At 41.2% G+C, this 23,946-nt stretch overlaps 1 protein-coding gene across 2 annotated transcripts in view; it reads right to left on the bottom strand.

Annotated features, from left to right (window-relative positions):
- The window catches only part of il17rel (interleukin 17 receptor E-like), a 30,461-nt gene extending 13,462 nt beyond the window's left edge, over positions 1-16,999 (bottom strand). For both annotated transcript variants that reach the window (XR_013963584.1, XM_080757610.1), the window contains exons 1-8: positions 16,639-16,999; positions 14,434-14,461; positions 12,063-12,215; positions 9,013-9,119; positions 8,145-8,259; positions 3,065-3,109; positions 2,394-2,533; positions 672-743 (exon numbers count right to left, since the gene is read on the bottom strand). Coding sequence is in view for 1 of the 2 variants with exons in the window: in XM_080757610.1 (XP_080613736.1) it covers positions 672-743; positions 2,394-2,533; positions 3,065-3,109; positions 8,145-8,259; positions 9,013-9,119; positions 12,063-12,215; positions 14,434-14,461; positions 16,639-16,770 (792 nt within the window). In the remaining variant the exon portion in view is untranslated. The remainder of the gene's footprint in view (positions 1-671; positions 744-2,393; positions 2,534-3,064; positions 3,110-8,144; positions 8,260-9,012; positions 9,120-12,062; positions 12,216-14,433; positions 14,462-16,638) is intronic.
- Positions 17,000-23,946: the final 6,947 nt, after the last annotated feature.

Below are 23,946 nucleotides of genomic sequence, written 5' to 3'. Positions count from 1 at the left end.
GTTCTAGAGCTCCTCAGCTCCAAATATGGAGCTGACTGATTTGTTTGTGCCGATGCTGTGACGACACATTGAGGTTAGACAACACACTTCATATTTGGGCGTAGCTGCATTGGAAACTCCTTATATGTTTATGGTTGAGTTATGGTGGAGTGTCATGAGTGTGATGACGTGGTCTGCCGCATGCCAATTTTAATATAGGATTAAATAAAATAAGATAAGATAAAAATTTAAAAAGTGAATGGTAAAAATAGCAGATCTACAAGCTTTGACAATTTACGCTATTTGTTGTACAAAAAATATATAGAACTTAAGTGGTTAACCATTCAGCCCCATCATGCATGTGAGTGTTAACTACTGAACTAAATAATGTAAATGCATCGATTTGTTTCTTTTATATTTTTAATTTTTTTTGTGGTGCAGCAGCAAATCGAATAATTACTGCAGAGTTCTACTTGGTCACCCCAACCCCCCTGATTCCCCTAGTTTAAAATGTGTTTAGTTTTGTATAATCTTTTTGTTTCTTTTGGTGTAATAATAATCTTATCTTATCTTAATTATCTGTTGGCATGTCCATCTTTTATTGTAACGGCTTCTAACATGGCTCAGTTTTAGAACAAATACCTAGTTTTCCTCCATAGTGGAGACGTGAGGCAGGATACACAGGTGATTACCTCAATGCACAGGCATGGCACCGGTCTGGAGTACATCAGAGTGACGCGCTTCACAACTTCCTCTTTCCGTATCTGCAAGATAAACATTACCGTTGGTGTCCGTTTATGTATGTATGACTATATCGAGTCTCTATGCATCTCTGTACACATGTGTGCCTACAGAGTGTGTGTGTGTGTGTGTGTGTGTGTGTGTGTGTGTGTGTGTGTGTGTGTGTGCGTGCGTGTGTCGATGACTGATGATTGAGTGATGAGCCACGACTGACTAGACCTGGATTCTGTTGAGCTTTTTTTACGCTTGTGTTGTCGCGCCCTTCATGAGCAGACCTGGAACAGACGTTGATCCAGACGACAACGTCTGCGTTAATCGATGCCCGTCCTCAATGCTGCGTTCACACGGGCATGTACAAATCTACAGTCTACCATTTTCATGTATTCATTTTCAATGGAAGCCAGCGACATACAGCCGACAAAGCAAAAAATGTGCTAGTTTCAAGTTCAGCGACAAAGCTACAAAAATGCTGTGTAGCTTTATCTGCCAGAGTGAACGCACTAACGCAGCATAGGAAACATAATTTAACTAGAACTGCACTCTGCCGAGTGCATACTTGCTTGTTGCACACTAGTAGGCCATAAATGGCCAACTAGTGCGCAAGCAGAGCATGCAAGTACTTTCTACCGCTGTAAACTGTCACATCTCAGTATCTCTGTGAAGGAACGTTTATGTGAACGTTTACACTGATTATACACTTATGTGTATAGTATACGTATGACTAGCTCTAAATTATGTCGTAAGACATACGTATACATATACATATACTATATAGAGTATGTAGTTGTAATTTGATTAGCGGTATACTGTGGTTACTTTGTGCCAAAACGTGACAGCCGTCAACCATTTGATGCGTATGCAAGAAAAACAGCAAATCTGTGCCTGGTTTGCTGGGACCAGATTACACAAATGACCATTTTTCTTACGTCATCATTGAGAGCTAGTCATATATATATACACACCACGTACTCTGGTCCCAGCAGATCAGGCACAATTTGCTATTTTATTTTGACTGATTATGTGTATAGTATACGTATGACTAGCTCTAAATGATGACGTAAGACATATGGTCATTTGTGTAGTCTGGTCCCAGCAAACCAGGCACAGATTTGCTGTTTTTTTTTGCATACACATCAAATGGTTGACGGCTGTCACGTTGAAGAGACCGGGCGAAATTATTACTTGCACGCTCCGTTTGCGCAAGTAATGACTGGCAGTCTGTGGTAGGAGACTCCATTGACCTGCATTGGAGTCTCCACAGGTCATCAAATGAAGCCTTGAAATCATGGAGACTTTTGTTGATTTTGTCGCATTCCTCAGACAATATTTGATGGCGGTAGGAGACTCTTTGAGCCGCCATCTGATTCTACTGGAAAAAACACCATGAATTCAAGGCTCCATGGGGTGTATAATTGATAGAAAATATATAATTAAAAATAAGAAACCTTTTGGTGTTAGCATTACGTTATGCTTTAGCTATTGAAAAATAGCAGATCTACAAGCTCATAGCAGAGCTTGTGGTCTGCCATTTTCTTTTAATCGAAGAACGACTGAACGCTTTTTCAGAAAACTGTCAGGATGTAGAAGACATTTTTAGAATCTGATCTCAGGTCAGAATGTGTTAATAACAGTACAGTCCAGAGTAGACCAGTATGACAGAATGTAGTACCTACCAGTGCGTAGGCTCCGGTGTCTGCGCAGACGTAGTCTTGATGACAGAGACGCACGTTGTAGTCCTCGTGTTCCAACATGTCTGACACGCTGACGCTCATCTGCTTCCCGTCTGGATGCAGCTGGTACTGCAGCCTCCCAGCTGAGAGACAATTAGAAACAATACGCCACTTCAACCACAGAACCAATTAACCACAAAAACTAAATCATTGGTCTTTTTTTTTAATCTTTTTGTCTGAAATGTCTGAAAACAAACAAACAAAAAAAGCATTAAGTCTATGAAGCCATCTATGATATCTATGAAAAGGTTTAATCTGCAACACAATTTTATACAATAAATAGACCGGAGCACCGGTCTACACAGGAACAATACAAGTTGGGAACAATGCATATTTTCGGAATTGGCGGTAACATTAGTGATTTCTCACCGTCGTCAGTTGATGCTTCATATCAATACGAGTCAAACAACCATGCTCATTTGTTTAATTTTGGAACACAGTTCAAATAATACGTGATATTAAACAAGTCTATGGGAATTCAGAATGGGGGAGGTGGGGGGGGGGGGGCTATATTACGTCAGACTTCAGTGCTCTATTGGTGTGATAAAAACACTTGGTAATAGCATGTTAAAGGAACATGCCTATACACAGCAGTTTAAGTGAACAAAACTTACTGATGCATTCTGGGACATGGCTTCGAAGATCTCCACTGTTGCAGTCTGGTGAAATAGAGATGATAATAAACAATATTATATAATCAATTATTAATAGGCGAAGACCCAATATTGTTTCCCTAGCTACATTTTGCAGTTTTGGCAGTTCTGTGTTGTCGTTTTCCGCGAAATTGGGCAATATGTTAGAGAGTCGTGGGAATCGCTCAAGAACTGAAGCCCACAGTCATTGGTCAAAGGACCTCTTTAGGTCTACCACCGAGTCAATTATATGATTTGCTCTTGATGATGTTAAAAAAGCGTAGCCTGGATAGTTCAGTTCAGTTCAAGCTTTATTTGTCTCTCGAGGAAGACATTTGTCTTAGACAAAGGACCGCGTGCAAGCATGGCCCTTATGTCGCCGCAGAGCAGCACCAAATGCATCTTTCTTGCAACATCGACCGCCTCCGGTGAGAGCAAGAGAAGAGAAGAGAATATATTGGTTAACCACTCCCATTAAAATCACATTTTGTGTGGAGTCTGGACCCTGTTAATGCATGTTTGGTTGCAGGAGTACAGCGTTGACAGACAACCCCTTCAGCCAATCAGCGTAACAAAATAACTGACGTCATCTCCAGGTAACATTCAGTGAACGACACAGTCGACACTAGCCCGGAATACGGAACCTGATTGGGCCCAAATCTAGACCATGGGGGTAACAATAAAAATGACATCATCTCCAGTCTCCAATGAATTGTTAATTTGGAAGAGTATGACATCACTCCTCTCTATATAACATTACTTGTACTGTATAGTCCTAATGCAGTCATTGTAGTTCAGGGGTAACCAACCAGGGGTTCGCGAGCTACCAGTCGATCGCGGGAACGTTTCCAGTCGATCGCGAAGTGTCAGACGGTCAGACCCATTGGAATAATGTCAGTGCCGCTCGTCACATGCAAATTCATTTTGAGCAGAGCGCTGTGGCTCTGAGTTTGAGAATAGACCCCATCGTCCAAGGGTGTGTGTGCGTGTGTGGTGGGGGGGTGGTATCTTAGCAACACTGAATGATCTGTCCCATTGGTCGTGTGCTCGTATCATGAGCCAATGGCTGCAGCTCTGAGCTTCCCAGACCCAGACTACACAAGCCGTAAAGAGAACTGACAGGTCAGCCACAGGGCTGCTACCATATTAGCAGCTGTGAGCGCTCTTCTCTTCTCGTGAAGAAAGCAGGACAGAGTTGTCAAATAAATCCCGCCGTCATTCATACTGTATTTATTCTCCGACCAGACATTAAAATACGGAACAACGTGCGTTCATTACGGGGCTCGTGAGTTGGGACTACTAGCCGATATAGCGCCGCTGCTCCTTCAGTTTTCGTTGTTCGTTGTTATAATATTTTTTATTATTGGGATTTGATCATTGATGCAAATTCTAAACATATGGATGCAGCTGCAGAAGTTGTGTTGCTTAAAGGAATGCATAGTTGCGTTCTCCTCAACTGCTGCGCAGCAACAACAAAAATATAAAAATGAGAAAAATATACTGAATATACCAGTCTGCAATGCAAACTAATAGGCGAGTGCACTCCAGGGCATATGCAAAGGGAAAGAATGACTTCTGTCCGTGACAATAATCAATGCTACAGTTTGAATTCTGTACACATGCACACATAGAGCAAAAAATATGATAAATATGAAATATGAAATATGAAAACTTGTTGAAGTACAACGCATGAGTCAAGTAGCTGCTTTTGTATCAAACCCTTTCCTCTTTACTGAGCCTACTGTCATTGAACTGCTGTCCGATAAAATGCAGGATGTGTTTGCATTAACTTCAGATATTTAAATGGAGATTATTGGATTAGTAAGTGACTGTCACCTGGCTGCAGGTCAGAGCTAAAGAGAAGGAATGTTGGTCTCTTGTGAGCAGAGAAGTAGCCTATCCCCTGATTGTGTCGTGTGCACTGAAGCTGCATGCCTACTTTGGTTCCACGTACTTATGTGAAATGGCCTTTTCACAAATTAAAATAATAAAATCCAAGTTTAGAACTCGTATGACTGACTCACATCTTAATGACACCCTCAGACTGGCAATCACTAAATATGAACCAGATTTCAAAACGCTTGCAGATAAAGTGCAGTCAGTCACAGCAGTCTCATTAAAGGTGGGCTGACCCTGAGAGTATGTCACCATATCTGTGCAAATATATATGGTCATGTTATGCCTATGTCATTTGAACATCTGCCAATGTGAATATTCATTGAAATGAGAAACAAAATATTTCTAATACTAATTATTTCTAATTTGTCTTAATATTATTTGACATTGATAATATAACTTACTATAAGTATTTATTCTAATTTAAGCTTTAGTCTTTGTGTGGATGTGTGCACATGCATTGAGCCTGTCAGAAATAGCAAAAAAACAAGTGTTTTTTGCTATTTACTATACTAGAATTTCGCCCGGCTTCGCCGGGCTCATCCCAGTGTCGTTGCAGCGCAATATGGGAAGAAAGAAATTGCGGGAGTTGTTATTATAATACTGTACTGCACTCCTTAGTATGGCACTGTACTGTAATGTTGTCCTCTGTACTGTACTTTACTGTACGTCTTTACTGTACTGTACTGTTGTTAGTGTTATTGTTGTTTTTCTTATAATGATTATTATTATTATTATTATTACATGCATTATTGTTCTGATGTGAGCTTGTTTGTAAATGAGTGAGTTTACAAAGATGCTTCTTGTTATGATTATGATTATTATTATTAGTATTGTTATTGTGATTATTACATGGATTATTGTTGTGATGTGAGCTTGTTTGTAAATGAGTGAGTTTACAGGTGATCACATCTTTTTGCTCACATGTTTTCACTTGTATAAATGTTGAGAAAGGGATAAAGAACTACACACATCAAATGCTGCAACTTATCAATCAATGGCACTGCCAAAATTGGCAAATCTAAAAAATATATATTTAATTATTGACATTTTTAGAAACAAATAAATAGGCTAGTTACAGTAGCTAAGCTGCCCACTTAAGCACCCTGACCACACCCAGCACAATGACATTAGCACCCCTGGCTAGTTACAGTATCTGCCCACTTAAGCACCCTGACCACTGCAACAATTACAGTAGCACCCCTCCCCACCCCAAGGATGGCCTATAGGTGAGGAATGTTGTTTTTCCAGTTCTAGATGGGAGATCATTAAGATGCTGCTGGATCCTGTATTAAGATGCATCCTTACTTCCTTCCTTTCAAGCAAGGGAATTTAATTGAATGGCTGGAAATGTACCATTGTTTTGTCAAATTGTATTGTATTGTGTAGTGTATTCTAAAAGTAGTTTAGGGTTGTATAACATTGTACAACTCAATCAATCAAACGTTTGTTTAATCAATGTATTGGCCCATTGAAAAAAAAGAAATGCCCAAACTGGTACACCCGATACTATTTAATATTTCCCTTATGTTTGATACATTTTCTTATCACATCCATGGTATGAAAACAATGCTAAGGAGTTGCTTCAATGAAATATAATTGCTTTAAGCTGAAAACGATATGTTTAATGGTGTTTTTTAGCGTTGTTACATTTATCATGCATGCCGTTACAATTATTCCGATATGCGCAGCAAATGTAACACTGAAACAGCGTCCACGTTCGGTTTAATAACTCCCGACCTGTTGTGTGTAAGTAGCGTGGTTAAAAGGCTGTGTGTTTGTGTTGTAAGCAACTCATGTTAGGTCTGCGCACACTGTATGTTGCTATGGCAATCTGTCCTGAAATGCTGCTGACGTTAGCATGTGTGCTATCAGGCAAAAGCTGAGATAGATATGCAACTACTACTGGGGAAAATGTCATAGAAAACACAACACCTAATTTCGGAATGTGATTGTGACCTATTGAGCACAAACAGACCATCATGATTTGCTTGCTGGACCTATAAATAATTTATTTGCATTAAATGTCCACTCTCCCATCGAAATGGAAAGCAAGATGGCTGCGACAGATTCTGAGCTCGACGGAGCTGGTGACGTATGAGGCAGGGCAGGCAGGTTGCCAGGTTTGCGAATTGTAAGCGAGTTGCAGTGTATGCAAGTAGCGTGGTTAAATTCCTTGTTTCTCGCGTGTTGTGGCAAGGGCGCAGCATTAGAAGGGCGCAGCAAATACGACATTGAGGGGTAGAAACCATCCCGGGCGCGTGGTTCATGTAACATGTGTGTCACTGTGAAAGACTGGCCCCATTAAGTGAACGTAGTTGGCGTAGTAGACGCCAACATGACGATTGTGGTAGACGCCAACATGACGATTGTGACGTAGGCTGTTGACGTTGAGCAATAACAGCGTGTTTCATAAAAGTAATATTTGCAGAGTAACTAAGACACTTGAAGGGCTAAAAAATAGGCTATGTCAGTTCGGGGAGCGTGGCGAATTTATTTTGCATAGAGATGTGTGGTGAAAGTGTGGTTCGGTCGGAGATAGAGCATGAAGAATGAGTATGGGTACCACTTCTCACTTGTATATATAGATACAAGATCTTGGCTTACAATTGGGAATAAAATGGGCTCTTGGGCTTGAAAAGGTTGGTTACCACTGTTGTAGTTCATTGTATCGAGTATGTATCAAGCAGAGAATGTGAGCGGGTCCTCCAGTGTGTGAAGAGCGCATTTACCAAAAGTATGAAAGTGCTGAAAACTTGGAACATTCATCAACGGAGTGTTGGGCAGGAGGAGTAAGACCGTAGGACGAAGGGTCTACGTCCCAGTAGTAAGCCTACTGTACTTAATACAAAGCCCAAAAATACGTTAAATGAGTCTTTGGCGCAATGGAATTTCATGAAAAACACTGGGTGTTAAATGAAGAAAATAAATATGTTTGCTTTCCCCGCAGGAGACCCGGGTTTGATTTTACATATGCATGCATACTATGTGTGTGTGTGTGTGTGTGTGTGTGTGTGTGTGTGTGTGTGTGTGTGTGTGTGTGTGTGTGTGTGTGAGAGCGAGAGAGAGAGAGTGTGCTGAGTCTGACCTGGCACAGTGTAGGACAGGTGCTGGTCCAGCTGTGTGTGTGTGTGTGTGTGTGTGTGTGTGTGTGTGCGTGTCTGACCTGGCACAGTGTAGGTGCTGGTCCAGCTGACTGTACAGTAGTTTGGTACGGTCTTCAGGGTGACCCATACCTGTTGACCTGGCCTGACCTCAAAGCAGTCGGCCTCCAGTTCAACCTTTTGGACCAATGAAAACATGTCACATGACTGCCCCATACTGTACACCCTTTGAGCATGTTCTGTTGTAATAAGGCAGCCTCTACATCGCTCCAATGAGTCAATAAGCTTAACACTGTCTTTGGCAGTGTCTGCTCATTCTCCTGGCTGCTATCCTCTCGCTCACCCATGGTCTTCCATCACACAGATTCTTGTTTTTAACACGTGTTAAGCACTGCATGGTGTTGCACCAGCCTAGAGACTTCTGCAGGATTGCTTCACTTCTGTGCCAAGGTACAAGTCACGGGCATTTGCGTTTGTTAAGATGTGTTTATCTTATCTTAACAAAGCAATTTACTGTTCCTCATTGCTTTATTAAATTCATCAGAACTTGTGTAACAGTTCCTGTGAACTTGGAAAATGCTATTCATGGCTCACCCAACACAGCTGCAGCACTGAGTGGAAGAAGTAGTGTGTTTTTGTACACCGTTTGTAAGGCTCCGTTACAGACACACAGTACATATTTTCACTTGAGAAAAGGTACACTCGTATTGGTATCAAAATACACTTATACTGTAGTACCAAGTAAAAGTCCTAACAATATTACAAATGTAGCTTAAAGCACATTGCATTGTGAAGTGTTGTGAGCTTGTAGATCAGCTACACTGTATGTATATATACACACACTCGTAAATGACCCAGAGGCTAAAGTACAGGTACAGTAAGTACATAATTATAGTTTGTGTGTCAATTGTTGCTCAGCATACAACATACCTGCTGTCCAGCTCGTCTCTGTCTGGACGCTCTGGAGAAGCCCAGGGCTTGACAACGTCCCAGAGTTCCAGCACTCTCCACGCAGATGGACACTCCATGGACAGGCTCTGGAAACAGGAAAGAGCAAAGCCATTCAGGGGTCTTCAACGTTTTCTAGGTCACGGACCCCTTAGCTGAGAGACAGATGAAGCAGGGACCCTAATCTCAATTATTATTCTTTTTTTTGGTAAATTAACTAACCCCCTACTTGATCATATACTAACCACAGCGTCACACGGAAGCATTAAAAGTAGCAGATGCACAATCTCAAGATTGTGAAGCGCCAAGTTTTGTGCTTGTAGAACTGCTACTTTTTATGTTTTTGAATTTGAATCCTGAAAGGTTTTGGACATAATGAGGTTTCCACAGAGACGATTCAACTGTACCCTGTGTGTACATGACTTGAATTTGACTTTTCTGATGATACCACTCTCATACACTCTCGAATCTGTCGAACAGCACCTGATAACCGCATCGCATGTAGTCTCACCATGGCTGGAAAAGTTATTGCACCAATCCATTCATCGCGATAGATGTTGGGTACTCAAAATTACACTATTCATTCTCCGAAAAAAGAGATTCGACTTTTTCATAGATAGCTTAGACTTGTGCGACAGGCTGACAGTATTGTTTTTTTGTTTGTTGACATTTAACTACTTAACCCTCAATAGTTCCCATCATCACACAAAGATCACACCCCCCTGTCACCCCCCAGACCCCCTGTTGAAGACCCACGGTATTAAACCTTGACAGACTTTGGTACATCTTGTGTCGACTGTCACTGTATGTGTGCATACCTACGTGCTTTGCAATGTTTGCATAAACTCTCTTTCAAGGAAGTGTGCATCACAATGATTTGTAAAGGAAGTAGACATGTATGGATGAGTGATACAAGCACAATAAAACCACAGGGGTTCCCCCTTCACTCCCCCACTTTTCAGAGGAAGTCAGGGAGACGTGTGAGCATGCACATATCCATGCACGTATCCATGCGTGTGTGTGTGTGTCTGTCTGTCTGTCTGTCTGTGTGTGTGTGTGTGTGTGCATGTGCGTGCATGTGCGCACGCGCGTGTGTGTGTGTGTGCAGAACTATATATGCAGCTCTGGGTTTGCTGCAGCAACAGTGTGAGGTTTCATGAACAAACATGGCTGATCTGTTCAAACCACATGCATTTGTGCTGTATTGATGCCAATGTCTGCATGTGGCAACTAATGTGCATGTTAAAGGCCAGTCCACACACCAATGCAACTCCTTGCAATATGCAACTGCTTGCAGCCAAAAACTTGTGTGGAGTCTGTGGACTGGCCCTTAAAATTACAAAACCACCAAAATAGCCGATCAACGATCTCACAATGCACTAATGCAGCGCATCACAAAGCGTTGTGAGCTTGTAGATCTGCTACTGTCAGAGTGCAACACCAAACTCTGGGCCCTGGGTCCTAGTAACTCAGTCCCTCCCCATCCTTGCAACGTGCCTGACTGGATCTCTTCTCCACTAGTCCCTCCTAACATTTTTGTCAAAACATTTTTTGTTGACTTTTGTTGAATTTAGTCTCAGTTTTTGTCATCATAGCACAGGCTTTATTTGGTTTTATTTTGTTTTCATCAGTGAAAAAAGATAGTCGATGGACATTTTTCCTCATAGTTTGTCGACAAAATAAATTACACTGCTAGATACTACAGTGCCGGTGAGATGCAGCGAGCACGTGTGTCTGTCCTCATACCATACGTACAGTACCAAGTAACAAGAGATGTTAGGTTATGCGTAGTTTACTTTACATCATGCGTACCAGTGAGGTGTAACGGAATGGTTATGTGTTTACATCATGCGTACCAGTGAGGTGTAACAGAATGGTTGTGTTTACATCATGCGTACCAGTGAGGTGTAACAGAATGGTTGTGTTTACATTATGCGTACCAGTGAGGTGTAACAGAATGGTTGTTTACATTATGCGTACCAGTGAGGTGTAACAGAATAGTTGTGTTTACATCATGCGTACCAATGAGGTGTAACAGAATGGTTGTGTTTACATCATGCGTACCAGTGAGGTGTAACAGAATGGTTGTGTTTACATCATGCGTACCAGTGAGGTGTAACAGAATGGTTGTGTTTACATTATGCGTACCAGTGAGGTGTAACAGAATGGTTGTGTTTACATCATGCGTACCAGTGAGGTGTAACAGAATGGTTGTGTTTACATCATGCGTACCAGTGAGGTGTAACAGAATGGTTGTGTTTACATTATGCGTACCAGTGAGGTGTAACAGAATGGTTATGTGTTTACATTATGCGTACCAGTGAGGTGTAACAGAATGGTTGTGTTTACATTATGCGTACCAGTGAGGTGTAACAGAATGGTTGTGTTCACATTATGCGTACCAGTGAGGTGTAACAGAATGGTTGTGTTTACATTATGCGTACCAGTGAGGTGTAACAGAATGGTTGTGTTCACATTATGCGTACCAGTGAGGTGTAACAGAATGGTTGTGTTTACATTATGCGTACCAGTGAGGTGTAACAGAATGGTTGTGTTTACATTATGCGTACCAGTGAGGTGTAACAGAATGGTTGTGTTTACATTATGCGTACCAGTGAGGTGTAACAGAATGGTTGTGTTCACATTATGCGTACCAGTGAGGTGTAACAGAATGGTTGTGTTCACATTATGCGTACCAGTGAGGTGTAACAGAATGGTTGTGTTTACATTATGCGTACCAGTGAGGTGTAACAGAATGGTTGTGTTCACATTATGCGTACCAGTGAGGTGTAACAGAATGGTTGTGTTTACATTATGCGTACCAGTGAGGTGTAACAGAATGGTTGTGTTCACATTATGCGTACCAGTGAGGTGTAACAGAATGGTTGTGTTTACATTATGCGTACCAGTGAGGTGTAACAGAATGGTTGTGTTCACATTATGCGTACCAGTGAGGTGTAACAGAATGGTTGTGTTTACATTATGCGTACCAGTGAGGTGTAACAGAATGGTTGTGTTCACATTATGCGTACCAGTGAGGTGCAGCAGAACGTTGACTCGGAGGTGTAGCGAACACGCGTGTCTGTCCTTACACAACATGACGGTGGACAGATGGACGCTGTGGAACACAGCGGAGGAGTTCAAGGCTTCAGGGGAGGAGCTCTGGCACGGAGGAGGGGACAGGACTAAATACACAAACATACAGGTTAAGTTTCTACTGTCATTAAAATATTTGTCTCGCGTTGCCAGACTGTTGCCTCTCGCCATACATTTTCAAATGCTTCCAGAGATTGTGGAATAGTTGTCTGGCTACACGAGACTCAAATATATTTACAGCATAATCGGAGAAAATAATGACACTTGGGCACTTCAGGAGAGACTACCCAAATAAAATATACTGGAAAACCTAACCAGTGTTCATTGTGTTGACTAAGGGCCGTTTGCACCAAGAAGGATTAAGCCTTAATCTGGTTTAAATCAAGGTTTATCTATTAATCCAGTTGCACCAAACTTTAAACCTAGTTTTCACTAATCCGGTTTAGTTTTGGTTTTTTTCTCACAGTAAACCTGGATTAATGTTCATCCTGTTGCACCACTACTTTAAACTTTGAATAAAATATCAATAACGGATTAATTCTAAACCAGCAGGAGAGGTGGTTTAAATGTAAACATGACAGCATATAGGTTCAAGGTTCAAGGTCTATATTAATGTCTCAGAAGGGCAATTAGGTTTACAGCAAGAGTAGTGGTTTAAAACATACAATAATAAGTTAATGTAATAAGTTAATTTTTTTAATATATATTTTAGTCATGACACCATTCATAACCAAAAACATGTCATCAAAATGTGGTCTCACTTCCTTCCTGGACTACAAAGTCACACATCCATGGAGCTGAGGGAAGCATTATGGGCAGTGTAAGAATTCAGCAATCCAGTCAAACCCTAGTCAAACACAAAGACTTCCTTATTTTTCAAATTGTACTACTGTTATCTACTACAAATACTATTAACATTGAGTGACTGCAGTTTCTTCCAGCAGTGAAATTACCCTTTAGCTGTTTAAACCGAAGATTAGCCTCATAAAAGTAATATGAGCTCCAAACATACTGTAAGTATCCTCGATTTAGATCAATGAAAACATAGAAACCAATAGTAAAAAGAAAAAAGGAACCATGCAAGAGGAATATGACATGGAAGGTCATGGAAGGTAAACATCATAAAAATGTGCTGTCGGGTAAATTTTGCCATGTTACTTTTCTTCCGTACTGTAGCCTATTAATGATTAAAAGGACAATATGATCGCTACAACAGACCTCAGTGTCTTTGTTCTCATTACATCACCATTCTCCCCATCTCGCAATATGTCCGTGGTTCTCAATCTGTGGGTCAGGAGGGTCCACACAGATGACAGTAAAGTGACAATTTAAGGACTTTTAAACACCAAAAGGGGTTCCCGTCCAGAATGGGTTAAGACAGTTTTAAATTTAATACAAAGGTCATAAAAAGAAAAAGACCATTACTGCATAAAAAGTAATCAACTATAAAACTGGTCAAACAATGGTCAAAATAATTGTCAAATAATAAAAGAAAGAGGCAAGCATTGTGAAAATAGTCGCTCTACATGAGCACAACGGCTCACGACTTGAGGCGATGTGAGCTTGTAGATCGGCTTATTTATCTGTGGAGTAAAACTAAATTGAATGCCTGAACTTCAAGTGCTTGTCGGGGTGGGCATGTTATTTTGGGGGGGGGTCTGCAGTTCAAATACGGCACCCATCTCTTTTCTCCAACCCTTGATGCTGAGTGCCAAGCAGAGATGACAGTCTACTGTCTTTGGTATGACCCGGCCGGGGATCGAACCCCGACCGATTATGTTGGGGGGTACGGCCACCACTAACTTACATTTTTTTACATCCTCTAAAACAGGGGTTCTCAATTTTTGGCTGGGGACCCCCGGAAATGCTTTGGCCATGTCTCGCGACTCCTGCCCCCCCTCCCCACCCCCAATACAAACTGACTGCAAAAATAACCTTAATATTATAGATCATAAATGAATACTGAAACCAGGTATAATCATTAAGGAAAGTTTATGCATGTACTATGTGTACTACTACTGTATGTAAAGTCCATTTTCCAGCCATTCAGTTCATTCATTCAAAAGTCCAGAGTACAATACAGAGTGCAGTACAGTACACATACAGTACAGTACAGTACAGTACAGTACAGTACAGTACAGTACAGTACAGTACAGTACAGTACAGTACAGTACAGAGTACAGTACACAGCTACACTACAGTACAGTACGAGTAGTACAGGAGTTCAGTACAGTAACAATATCAATAACAGTATAGTTGCATCGCTCAGTTACCACAGGTGTGATTTTTCATCTATTATATACTCACAGTGTCGCTTGGTCTTGCATTGTAGACCCTGCAAGGAGGAGAGGGGGACAAAAACAAGCGTTCATCGCATGCGTGTATGAATTTACATGCACTGCATACAATGCCAGTTGCTTTGTGGTTTAGAGCAGGGTTCCCAAAGTTTTTTTGCTGAGGACCCCCGTAAATGCTTTGACCATGCTATTCTTGAAAAAGAAAAAAAAAAATGAATGTGAAAGTCTGTTGGGGGGGGGGGGGGATTATAAATATTGAACAAATATTGAATTGAAAAGTATTAAGAAGCTTGTGACTAAATCATAACTACAATGGATCCATTGGTTCCACAGGGTCTTGTTTTACAGATGAGGTTTCCACCCAACAGTTACACATTCAGGGATGTGCTGTGGATTTTTAACTAGTGGGGCTATGCCACGCGCACTAATTGAAATAACCACTTTAATCTATTTATTAACCTACAATATGCATAATGGGGAAACTTTAGTGTTGTCATAATTATGCATTTACCTTGCATCGCCTCTGAAATTGAATTAGTTCATGAATCCATTAGCCACTGTTATCCAACTTTTTAGACTACTCAAGTTCACGCACTTAGCAGGTCGAGACAATGGACCATCATCATCCAGCTGTGACACCAGCGAGCGTGCGAAAACTGAATAGCCGTGCGGGCTTGCGTGCAAACCGTGCATGCATCTTAAAAACTACCCTGCCCTACCGACAGCTCACCCCTGGGGCTAAACAATGAGACCTGGTACCTCCTGCCTCATCTAAGGATGACGTCTACTTCCTTGACTTATGTATCATGTTCATTGTGTCAAAGAGAGAACCCCTTGTACACGTTCACACACATATTTCATCCTCTGGGATGGAGGACCTGCCTACACTGGTATGGGTGAGGCTAAATAACCTCCGGACGTTTCCACTCATCCATCTAGCTCCATCAACCTAACTTAAAATAACATTATATTCACTAAAAACAATACTCTCCCCTTGTCCACCTCCAGGGGGGGATGTTTCTCCAAATTCCAATCAATGAGTGTAAAATTATATTGAAATAATTTAGGCCTATAACTGATACATTGCTCATGGTAACGATCCGATCGGGTAAAATGGAGAACTTTTTAATGCATTTCTCCCACTAGACTTGTTCCCTACTTGGGAACGATGCAACTTGGGAGCCTAATGATATGATTGTCATCGCACCTGATTGTCAGCCGGTGTCCCACATGGAGATTTGTGTATGTGCATGTGTGCCTGTGTGTGAAGACTGCAAACTGAAAAGTGTACTTGGCAATCAATTGGGCCCACTGGCAGAGCCTGATTGGTTGAGCCTCAATTGGCTTTGGCAAAGGCTGGAAATTGCACAGGTGAAAGGAGTTGGTCTCATTAGGCCCACTGGCAGAGCCTGGCCCAGGTGAAAGGAGTTGGTCTCATTAGGCCCACTGGCAGAGCCTGGCCCAGGTGAAAGGAGTTGGTCTCATTAGGCCCACTGGCAGAGCCTGGCCCAGGTGAAAGGAGTTGGCCTCATTAGTAGTAGGATTTCTCTTTATTTTATCCGCTCTATTTTAAATGCCTCGTGTGACTTTGAACTGTCTTTGTTGTTGAAACGAGCTACATATTTAAACACACACCGAACAGTAGGAGCTAGTTGTGGTGCATAAACATTTTAAGTCTTAAAAATTATGTTAGTCTTATGAAGTTAGTTACTAAGTTAGGTTTATTGTTATTTCAATCTTTAAAGTTAAGGATCCCCCATCTGAAAATGCCCAGAAGAGAACATTTGTGGGAGATAACAAAAATTAACCACTTAATCCATGAAAACGGTTAACACTTCAGCCCTAAATACTTTAAACAGGTATCAAACAGATCTAGAAACTCACAATGCATGATTAAAAACCCAGTTTTTAATCAAAATAGCTAAAATTCTGATATTATGAAACATTATACATTTCCCAATAGGAAATTAATTTAATTCAGTTAAAACATATTAACCTGGCATGGCCAGATTATTAACAGAGATATTTTGATTATTTGTTCTTCCTTGGTAGAAGTAGTAGTAGTGTTAACAGAAGCAGTAGGCTAGTAGAGGTGTGTAAAGTCTCAGTACAGTACCTATAATAAGTTACAAAGATTTTAGACTTCTCTTCTCTTAAGTCGAGACGGAAGGTGCGCGTGTGCGTGTGTGTGTGTGTGCGTGCATGTTACATTTACCTGAGAGCAGCGTGTGTCACACTGGTCCATCCTCTCCAGTATTCCGGTGCTGGGTCCACCACGGGTCACCACCGCCGTAACCAGAATGACCCACACCAGAGGCAGGCCTACCGCAGCAGAACATCTGGCCATCTTCTACTGACCACAAATACACACTCTGCCTCTCTCTTCCACCTACTGTCAGATGAGAAGATTTTCTTTTTGAGTGTGTGTGTGTGTGTGTGTGTGTGTGTGTGTGTGTGTGTGTGTGTGTGTGTGTGTGTGTGTGTGGCTGGCTGTCTTTTTCTGGTCCAGTTCTGGTAGCTGTGGTCTGGTCCAATAGCCAGTGGAATTGTCTGTCTGTCTGAGCCGTGCACACAGGAGCCAACATGATGACTGAATTTAAATGGAGAGAGCAGAGCCCTCTAGGGCTTGGCCAATGGGAGGGGCGGGGTTTCATAGTAGCCTACTGTACAGTACTGTACTTGCATGTGTGTGTGTGTGTGTGTGTGTGTGTGTGTGTGTGTGTGTGTGTGTGTGTGTGTGTGTGTGTGTGTGTGTGTTCTCATGAATATAATGTATGTCAAGTCAACATACCATTATGTTTTCCCTAAAAGGTCCTGAATTCCACAACTGTTGTGTAATGTGTGGTTTTTTAAAAGCCAGCATTTACCAGCATTCTGCCTGCATCATCCATCATGACACATGTTCTTTCTTACCGATTTACCGTATACTTAGCCAGAGAGCTGGAAATGCGTTAAAAAAAAAGGAAAAGCCCAGTTGAACATTTCGTGTTTCGTGTTGCTCACTGAAAATAGCTGATCGACAAACTGCCTTGATTTTTCAGTGCCTGCGCAACTAAGTTTAACTAACTACGTAAATCAGGTGTAGCACGCCATCATTCCAAAGTGATACAGAAAGTCGTCCACTGTGGGCGCTCGGGTGGTGAAGTGGTAAAGTGCCCGCCCACCTCCCCCGAGGTTGTGGGTTGTGCACGTAATCCTACGGGTTGTAGGACGAAGGCTTTATCGAGTGAACAGACTCGCCAGTCTACTGTGTAGGAGCCGAGGTGCTAGGAATCTTGGGAGGCTGGCCCCTCCAAAACAAACAAACCATAACATCCATATCACATGTATATCTGTAGGTCTATGGGAAGATTTCATATTACCGGTAACTCGCTAATTGAGCCTTACATCAACCATGCCAACACGGATGGGGTGTGACTCTGCGTACAACCGGCATCTGGCATATCCCCTTTTCTACCCTGTGGCATCTATGGTCACAAGATGCAGCACAAGATGAGTCACCTCATTGTACTTGCTTTCAACAAATGTGTCATTAATTAAAGTACAATAAATACCATTTCAAAGCGCTCGTCTTTCAGGAAGGAGGTTGTGTCCTTGAAGCAGTTATTGAAGAATCTGGAAAGACATCAAAGGATGAAACATTTTAATTCAAGATGTATGTGTGTAGTACTAGTAATCCATGTTGATTTCTCTACACTCCTGAGAACAACAACAAGCTATTCTATTAATAATGAACACATTCAAACACAAGTCCATTCTACTCACTGTACAGTTTGGAGGTATTGATAGAGAGCAGCTGGACTAATCTGTCTGTTGGAGCATCAGTGAGATTATTGTGACTCAGACTACAAGAAGGAGAAAAAGGACAAAAGGTAGAGGTTAGTATCTCATGGTCACTTTTTCAAACGTGCACACTTCTATAAAACTACTCACTCCAGGACTTGTGCTTTGTGCAGATAGGGGATCAGAGTCTCTAGTAGCTGGTCGGTGAGTTGACAGTGACTGAGGTCCAGTTCTGTCAGTCCCTCAGAGTGTTCCAAAACCAGACCTCTACAGGCCTTCCCCAGAAATGTATCCAGGGCTCCAGCCAGGGAACTTGCTTGCATATCTGTCTCGAGACATACATGGAAAGACAGACCGCACACACGCACGCACACACAATCTGTCAGAAAATAAATCACACCTGTGTGAAGTGAGTGGTGCAACTATACATTTATTGTTATAGTTACTGTACTGTACTGTGATTATTTTTGGAAAAGGTCTTGAAAGCCTTTGAAACATCCAGACCCTCATGAACGCGGCCAGGGTGCCGGCGAGCCTCCCCCAACTCCTCGTGTCCAAAACGGTGGAGAAATGACAGAGTTACCGTATGGGGGTCCTTGGCGGGGGGTCCCCAGGTGGTCCCCGGAACGAATGTGCCCAGGGCTCGTACAGTAGTGTAGTCTGTGCCAGTTTACGCTGTGCTGTACTCTACTGTACTCTACCGGCCACTTTAGGGTGTGGGGGTGTCCGTGCTGGGACACGTACGTACACGCAACTTTTGCCCTTAACTGGCTTATGGCCAGTGACGTGCCTGACGTAATGAAATCAATAATTGCTTCATTATGCTAAGCCCTCTATAGTCACATGGTCAAACTGAGTAAAATGAGCCTATATTATCGTCACTGTTGTACGCAAACCTGAAACCTTGTATCTATATATTTAAACTGTATTTTCATCAGACAGTATTTCAGGGCTGTTACTTGCCCTTAGCCCAGCCTTTTCTTACATTTTCGGCACGGGTTAACCCACCCCCCCATTGTACGTCACCAGGCCTGTGGGAGTCCAGTGTTTATTTCTTCGGTATGCCAGGGAGAGTTAAAGAGCACACATCATGCACACAGTGTACTTACTAGCAAAACAGGGAAGGGAGAAATAGAGTCATGTTTGAAGGGCATAGACTAAAAAACAAAGTCTCTCCAAGACAGGGCATCTCTCCAAAAAAGCAGAGATGCCATCAAAACGTAATGACTGCCACGTGTTGTTGTACACCGTGGAACAAAAAACAGACTTGCAGCATGAGGTAAACAAAGTGGAACCCAGTGAGGTAATCCTGGGTCATCCTACGTCAGTCTCAGTGCCAGGAATAAGGATTGGAATAAGATCCCAGAACGATAGGAACAAAAGGAAAACAGCCAAGTCATTCAGGTCAGCACAGGTAGGGCTATACAGTAGGCCTGCAGTTCACAACTCTGTTGTTTTGCCATGTGCCGACAGGACGCATGCACAGCTTAACCCATTGAGACCTGAGGCAGATTCTACAAATCAGTAGTTCTCTTTTATCGTGCCAAGGACCCCCAAAATGATATTTGGGCATGGACCCTACAAATGTTTTGTGCTAGGGACTTCCCCGAAGAGAAGACAAGATTTGTGAACCACTGTTAAACCACTGTTCTAAAGAGTTTTCTGAATTATGTATGTTGCTATAGCTAAAAGCTAAAATCTAAAATGACAGCTTGGCACGTGAATTATGAATATCACCAACGTTCTAGGATAGACCCGCCTTACCATGTGTCTGGCTCCCGGAGGCATAGTTTTACCGAGGTTAGGTTTAGGTATAGTTCTGAGGTTAGGTTTAGGTATAGTTTTACTGAGGTTAGGTTTAGGTATAGTTCTGAGGTTAGGTTTAGGTATAGTTTTACTGAGGTTAGGTTTAGGTATAGTTTTACTGTGGTTAGATTTAGGGATGTAGATTTTAGCTGAGGTTAGGTTTAGGGTGGCAGTTCTGAGAATAAACTGAGCAAAATACTGCTCTGTGGAAATGTAAACTGATGCAATTCATCTGATTTATTGAGTTTCAAAATGCCATATATTATTTTTAGTCAAGAAAGGGAACACATAGTTTTTCATTATTGTCCCATTACAACAAAGAGATTCCTTAGGCCAATAAACCAGGTAAATATTTTAAGAGGAAACCCAGTGCCGACACGCTGATTTATGGATTTTCAAAATGCCATTCATTATTTTTTATCTCTCCCATACTGGTGAGTCAAGAAAGGGAACACATGCAGTATTTCATTATTGTCCCATTACAACAAAGGTTTTCCTTAGGCCAATAAACCAGGTGAATATTTGAAAAACCCAGTGCCGACACGCTAATATTTAACCCATTAAAACCGGGAAATAAAGCTGTCATTTTAAATTTTAGCAGATCTACAAGGTGCATGTACAAGCTTGTACATATGCTATTTTTGAACATTTGACAAATCTTTTGTGTTTATATTTATTTCATTTTCCAAGAGAAATGCACACATTTACACCCTCACATTAGTTTGCATTTAAAATGGGTTTGTGTATGAAGGGGGTGTGTCTGATAAATACAATTAATATCAAATAAATATCTAAATACTGAATCAAGCAACTTAAAAACTGTCCCAGGCGCTCACAAAAGCCAGAGACTGAGTAGATGTTAAAATGAACCCAAACATGTTTGAAAGTGAAACCTCTGTCTAATGGCCTGTAAAACTAAACAGATGAATCATTCAGGTCGGCACGTCAGCACAGACCAGGGCACCAGCAGGCCTACTAAAATCAGTAGTTCTCACACTTTTCCGTGCCAATGACCCCCACAATGACATGGTATTTGGCCACACAGACCCCCATCTGAAAATGTTTTGTGCCAGGAGACACAAATAAGAGATGGTTTGTGTTAAAAAAAAGAAATTCAACATTTGAAATTCAACATTAGAAATGTGTTGACCATCTAAATCCTAATTCAAAATAATCCTTCTAAGAGTTTTCTTAGAAACATATATACAAATACATAATACTGCTTTGTGGAAATGTAAACTGATGTCATTCTGATTCATCTGATTTATGGAGGTTCAAAATTATTTGTATGTCTCTTCCATGCTGGTGAGTCAAGAATAAAGGTTTATTAATTATTATTGTCCCACTACAAAGGGATACCTCTGGATTACGCCAATTTATTTTTGGTGGTTTATTGGCCACCAATAAACCAGGGGAAACTATTTGAAGAGGAAATTGACATGCTGATATTTAATACTATACTGATTTACTGTACAATAAATAGTCTTACGTAGCCAGACACCTATATTCCACAATCTTCGAATGCTATATAGAGTCTGGAGACTGGAACCAAACCTCCCAAAATCTGAGCAAGGAAGCTGCTCATGATCAGAGCTACAGCCCCAGACTGTATGACAGCAGGAGGCAACAGTGTACACCTTAAACATTTGTTTTGTTTTTGTTCTTTGCCACATACAGCACATTTGTTCATGTGTATTTTGTTATTGTCCTACAGCATTTTCATCTAAAGGTTATTTTTTCACTTTCAAACATTTTGACATCTACTCTGGCTTTTGTGAGCACCCCAGAGTTTTGAAGTTGCTTGGATCAGTATTTAGATATTTGATGTTCATTTTATCAGACACGCCACCTTCCTATACAAACTCATTTGTAACTGGGACATTGTGCACACTGAATACTATTACTTTTGCTACATTAAGTATTATGTTGATACCAATACTACTTTTACTCAAGTACATCATTAATTTGGGACTTGTCACTACTTGTAAAAGTTGTAACAGAGTACATCATCTACATTGCAGTATTGGTACTTTTACTGGGAATACCACTCATTTTCAACAATCAAAAAGTCAAGCAACACAGAATGGGGCGGGCGGGGTTCTTTTATTATTTCCACAAAACTCTAAGGTATATTAATGACATAGTAAAATGTTGAAAATTAATGGTATTCCCTTTAAGTATAACATTCAAGTATACAGTACATAATTATTCCATCACTGTAGGCCTACACAAAATGTTTGTTTTTTTGCCATTATATAAAGGCTCCATCTACTGGAATGTATGTGAAAGACAGCTCATATGTTTTACCTCTCAGGTGCAGCTGCAGAGTCAGGGTGCATGTTGGCTCACTGGGAAGTTAAACACTACACCAGTGTGGGTCTCAAAGTGTGTGTGGTCCATGGACCCTCGTGGTCCCTGGCTTAGGGTTCCAGAATCCAAATGGCCCCTTTCGGGTCTGCATCTCTGACTCTGATCGTAGCCTACAAGTCACAAGTGGAACCACATGGAAAAGAGTTGTGATGGTCCTTGTCCTTGATAACCATGCACTGTGCTACACTCAATGGAACAGATCAGAAAGAGGCCCAATTACCGGTTATTTCCAATATGACTGCTGTGCATAGAGCACAGCCATCGCTAACGTTGTATATTCCGGTATTACGCTTAACTAACTGCACAAATTCCTCCCAAGTAACAAGGGTAGATTCAAGGACATGGTTATTTGTTTGTTTTTCCATCCATGGTGAATGGACCATTTCCAGTCACCGTGGTTTTGGTTTCGGACAAAGCAAACTAAATGGAACACATTAAGAACGGAACATAGGCTACGAACGCTTTATTGCAAACTAATTCAAACACATAGCGAACAAAACAATTGAGAATATGCTGCAGAAACAAAACTTACATTGGTCATGAACACATGGCATTGGCTGCCTGGGCTGGAGCCTAGTGAATGTTGTGGATACTGGATAGGGTCCGGGGGTACTATAGGACATACCCGTCCGGACTGTCATTGGTCAATGAGTTTATTTTTTTAAATAGAACTGTATGCCTAGATTTGTATGTCTTTAAATGTTCTTAATTCATTAAAAATAGAGGACCCTGGTGTAAACAAGTATTTTTCTGGTTTTATCCTCATAGCAGTTTTTTTATTGACGTACTTTCGTTGAAATTTACCCAGTCTACATACTACATTTTCAATCAATGGTCCAATAGCATATTATGACCAAGAGAGGGAGACATTGCCTAAGAGAAATGGGATGCATAACGCTCCACTGCAGGTTCTCAAACATGTATGTCAAGGAAACCCAAATGAGGCCATTAAACTATATTGTACCAGGGACAGCCATAAAACGTTTGTGTTGCTAAAATGTTTAAAGATTGTTACCCTTTTTAAATAGACAATATATTTTCTAATAGCTGATTTATAGGCCTAGAGTTGAAATGTTTTTGATGCACATAAACTCCTTTGGCTGGTGGGGACCTTGGTGATGGGTTCCAGGGGGTCCCCATCTAAAATATTCAATGTAGCATCACAATAATTTTAACCACTTTAACAGGTTCTAATCACAAAGTGGCAGTAAGAATGGGACAACAAGGATTTCCCCCCAAGATTATTCAATCAATAAAAGCACTTTATTGTACAAAACTATTTAAGTCATAAAAAAAGAAGTGAAGCTAAAATTGTAATCAAATACTCAACCTACAGTGAGCAAGAGGGAAGCATACAAGGAGGAAGGAGTGACCACTGGTCACTGCACCAATCCTGCAGCAGAAGAGAGAAGGAGATTACAGTTGGTTCATAGCACTTCAGTTTAAATATTAGAACCTTCTTGGGGGAAATACAATTACAAAATGTAGAAAACTAATACAAGAATGGCCACCAAATGAAGTTAATCAAAATATAAAACATCATAAAGCAGTAGCAGTCAATGTC

Source organism: Protomyctophum bolini (genome assembly GCF_963924005.1).
Source record: "Protomyctophum bolini genome assembly, chromosome: 23".
In the NCBI taxonomy this organism is placed as follows: Eukaryota; Metazoa; Chordata; class Actinopteri; order Myctophiformes; family Myctophidae; genus Protomyctophum; species Protomyctophum bolini.
This window is presented reverse-complemented; position numbering and strand designations above follow the sequence as displayed.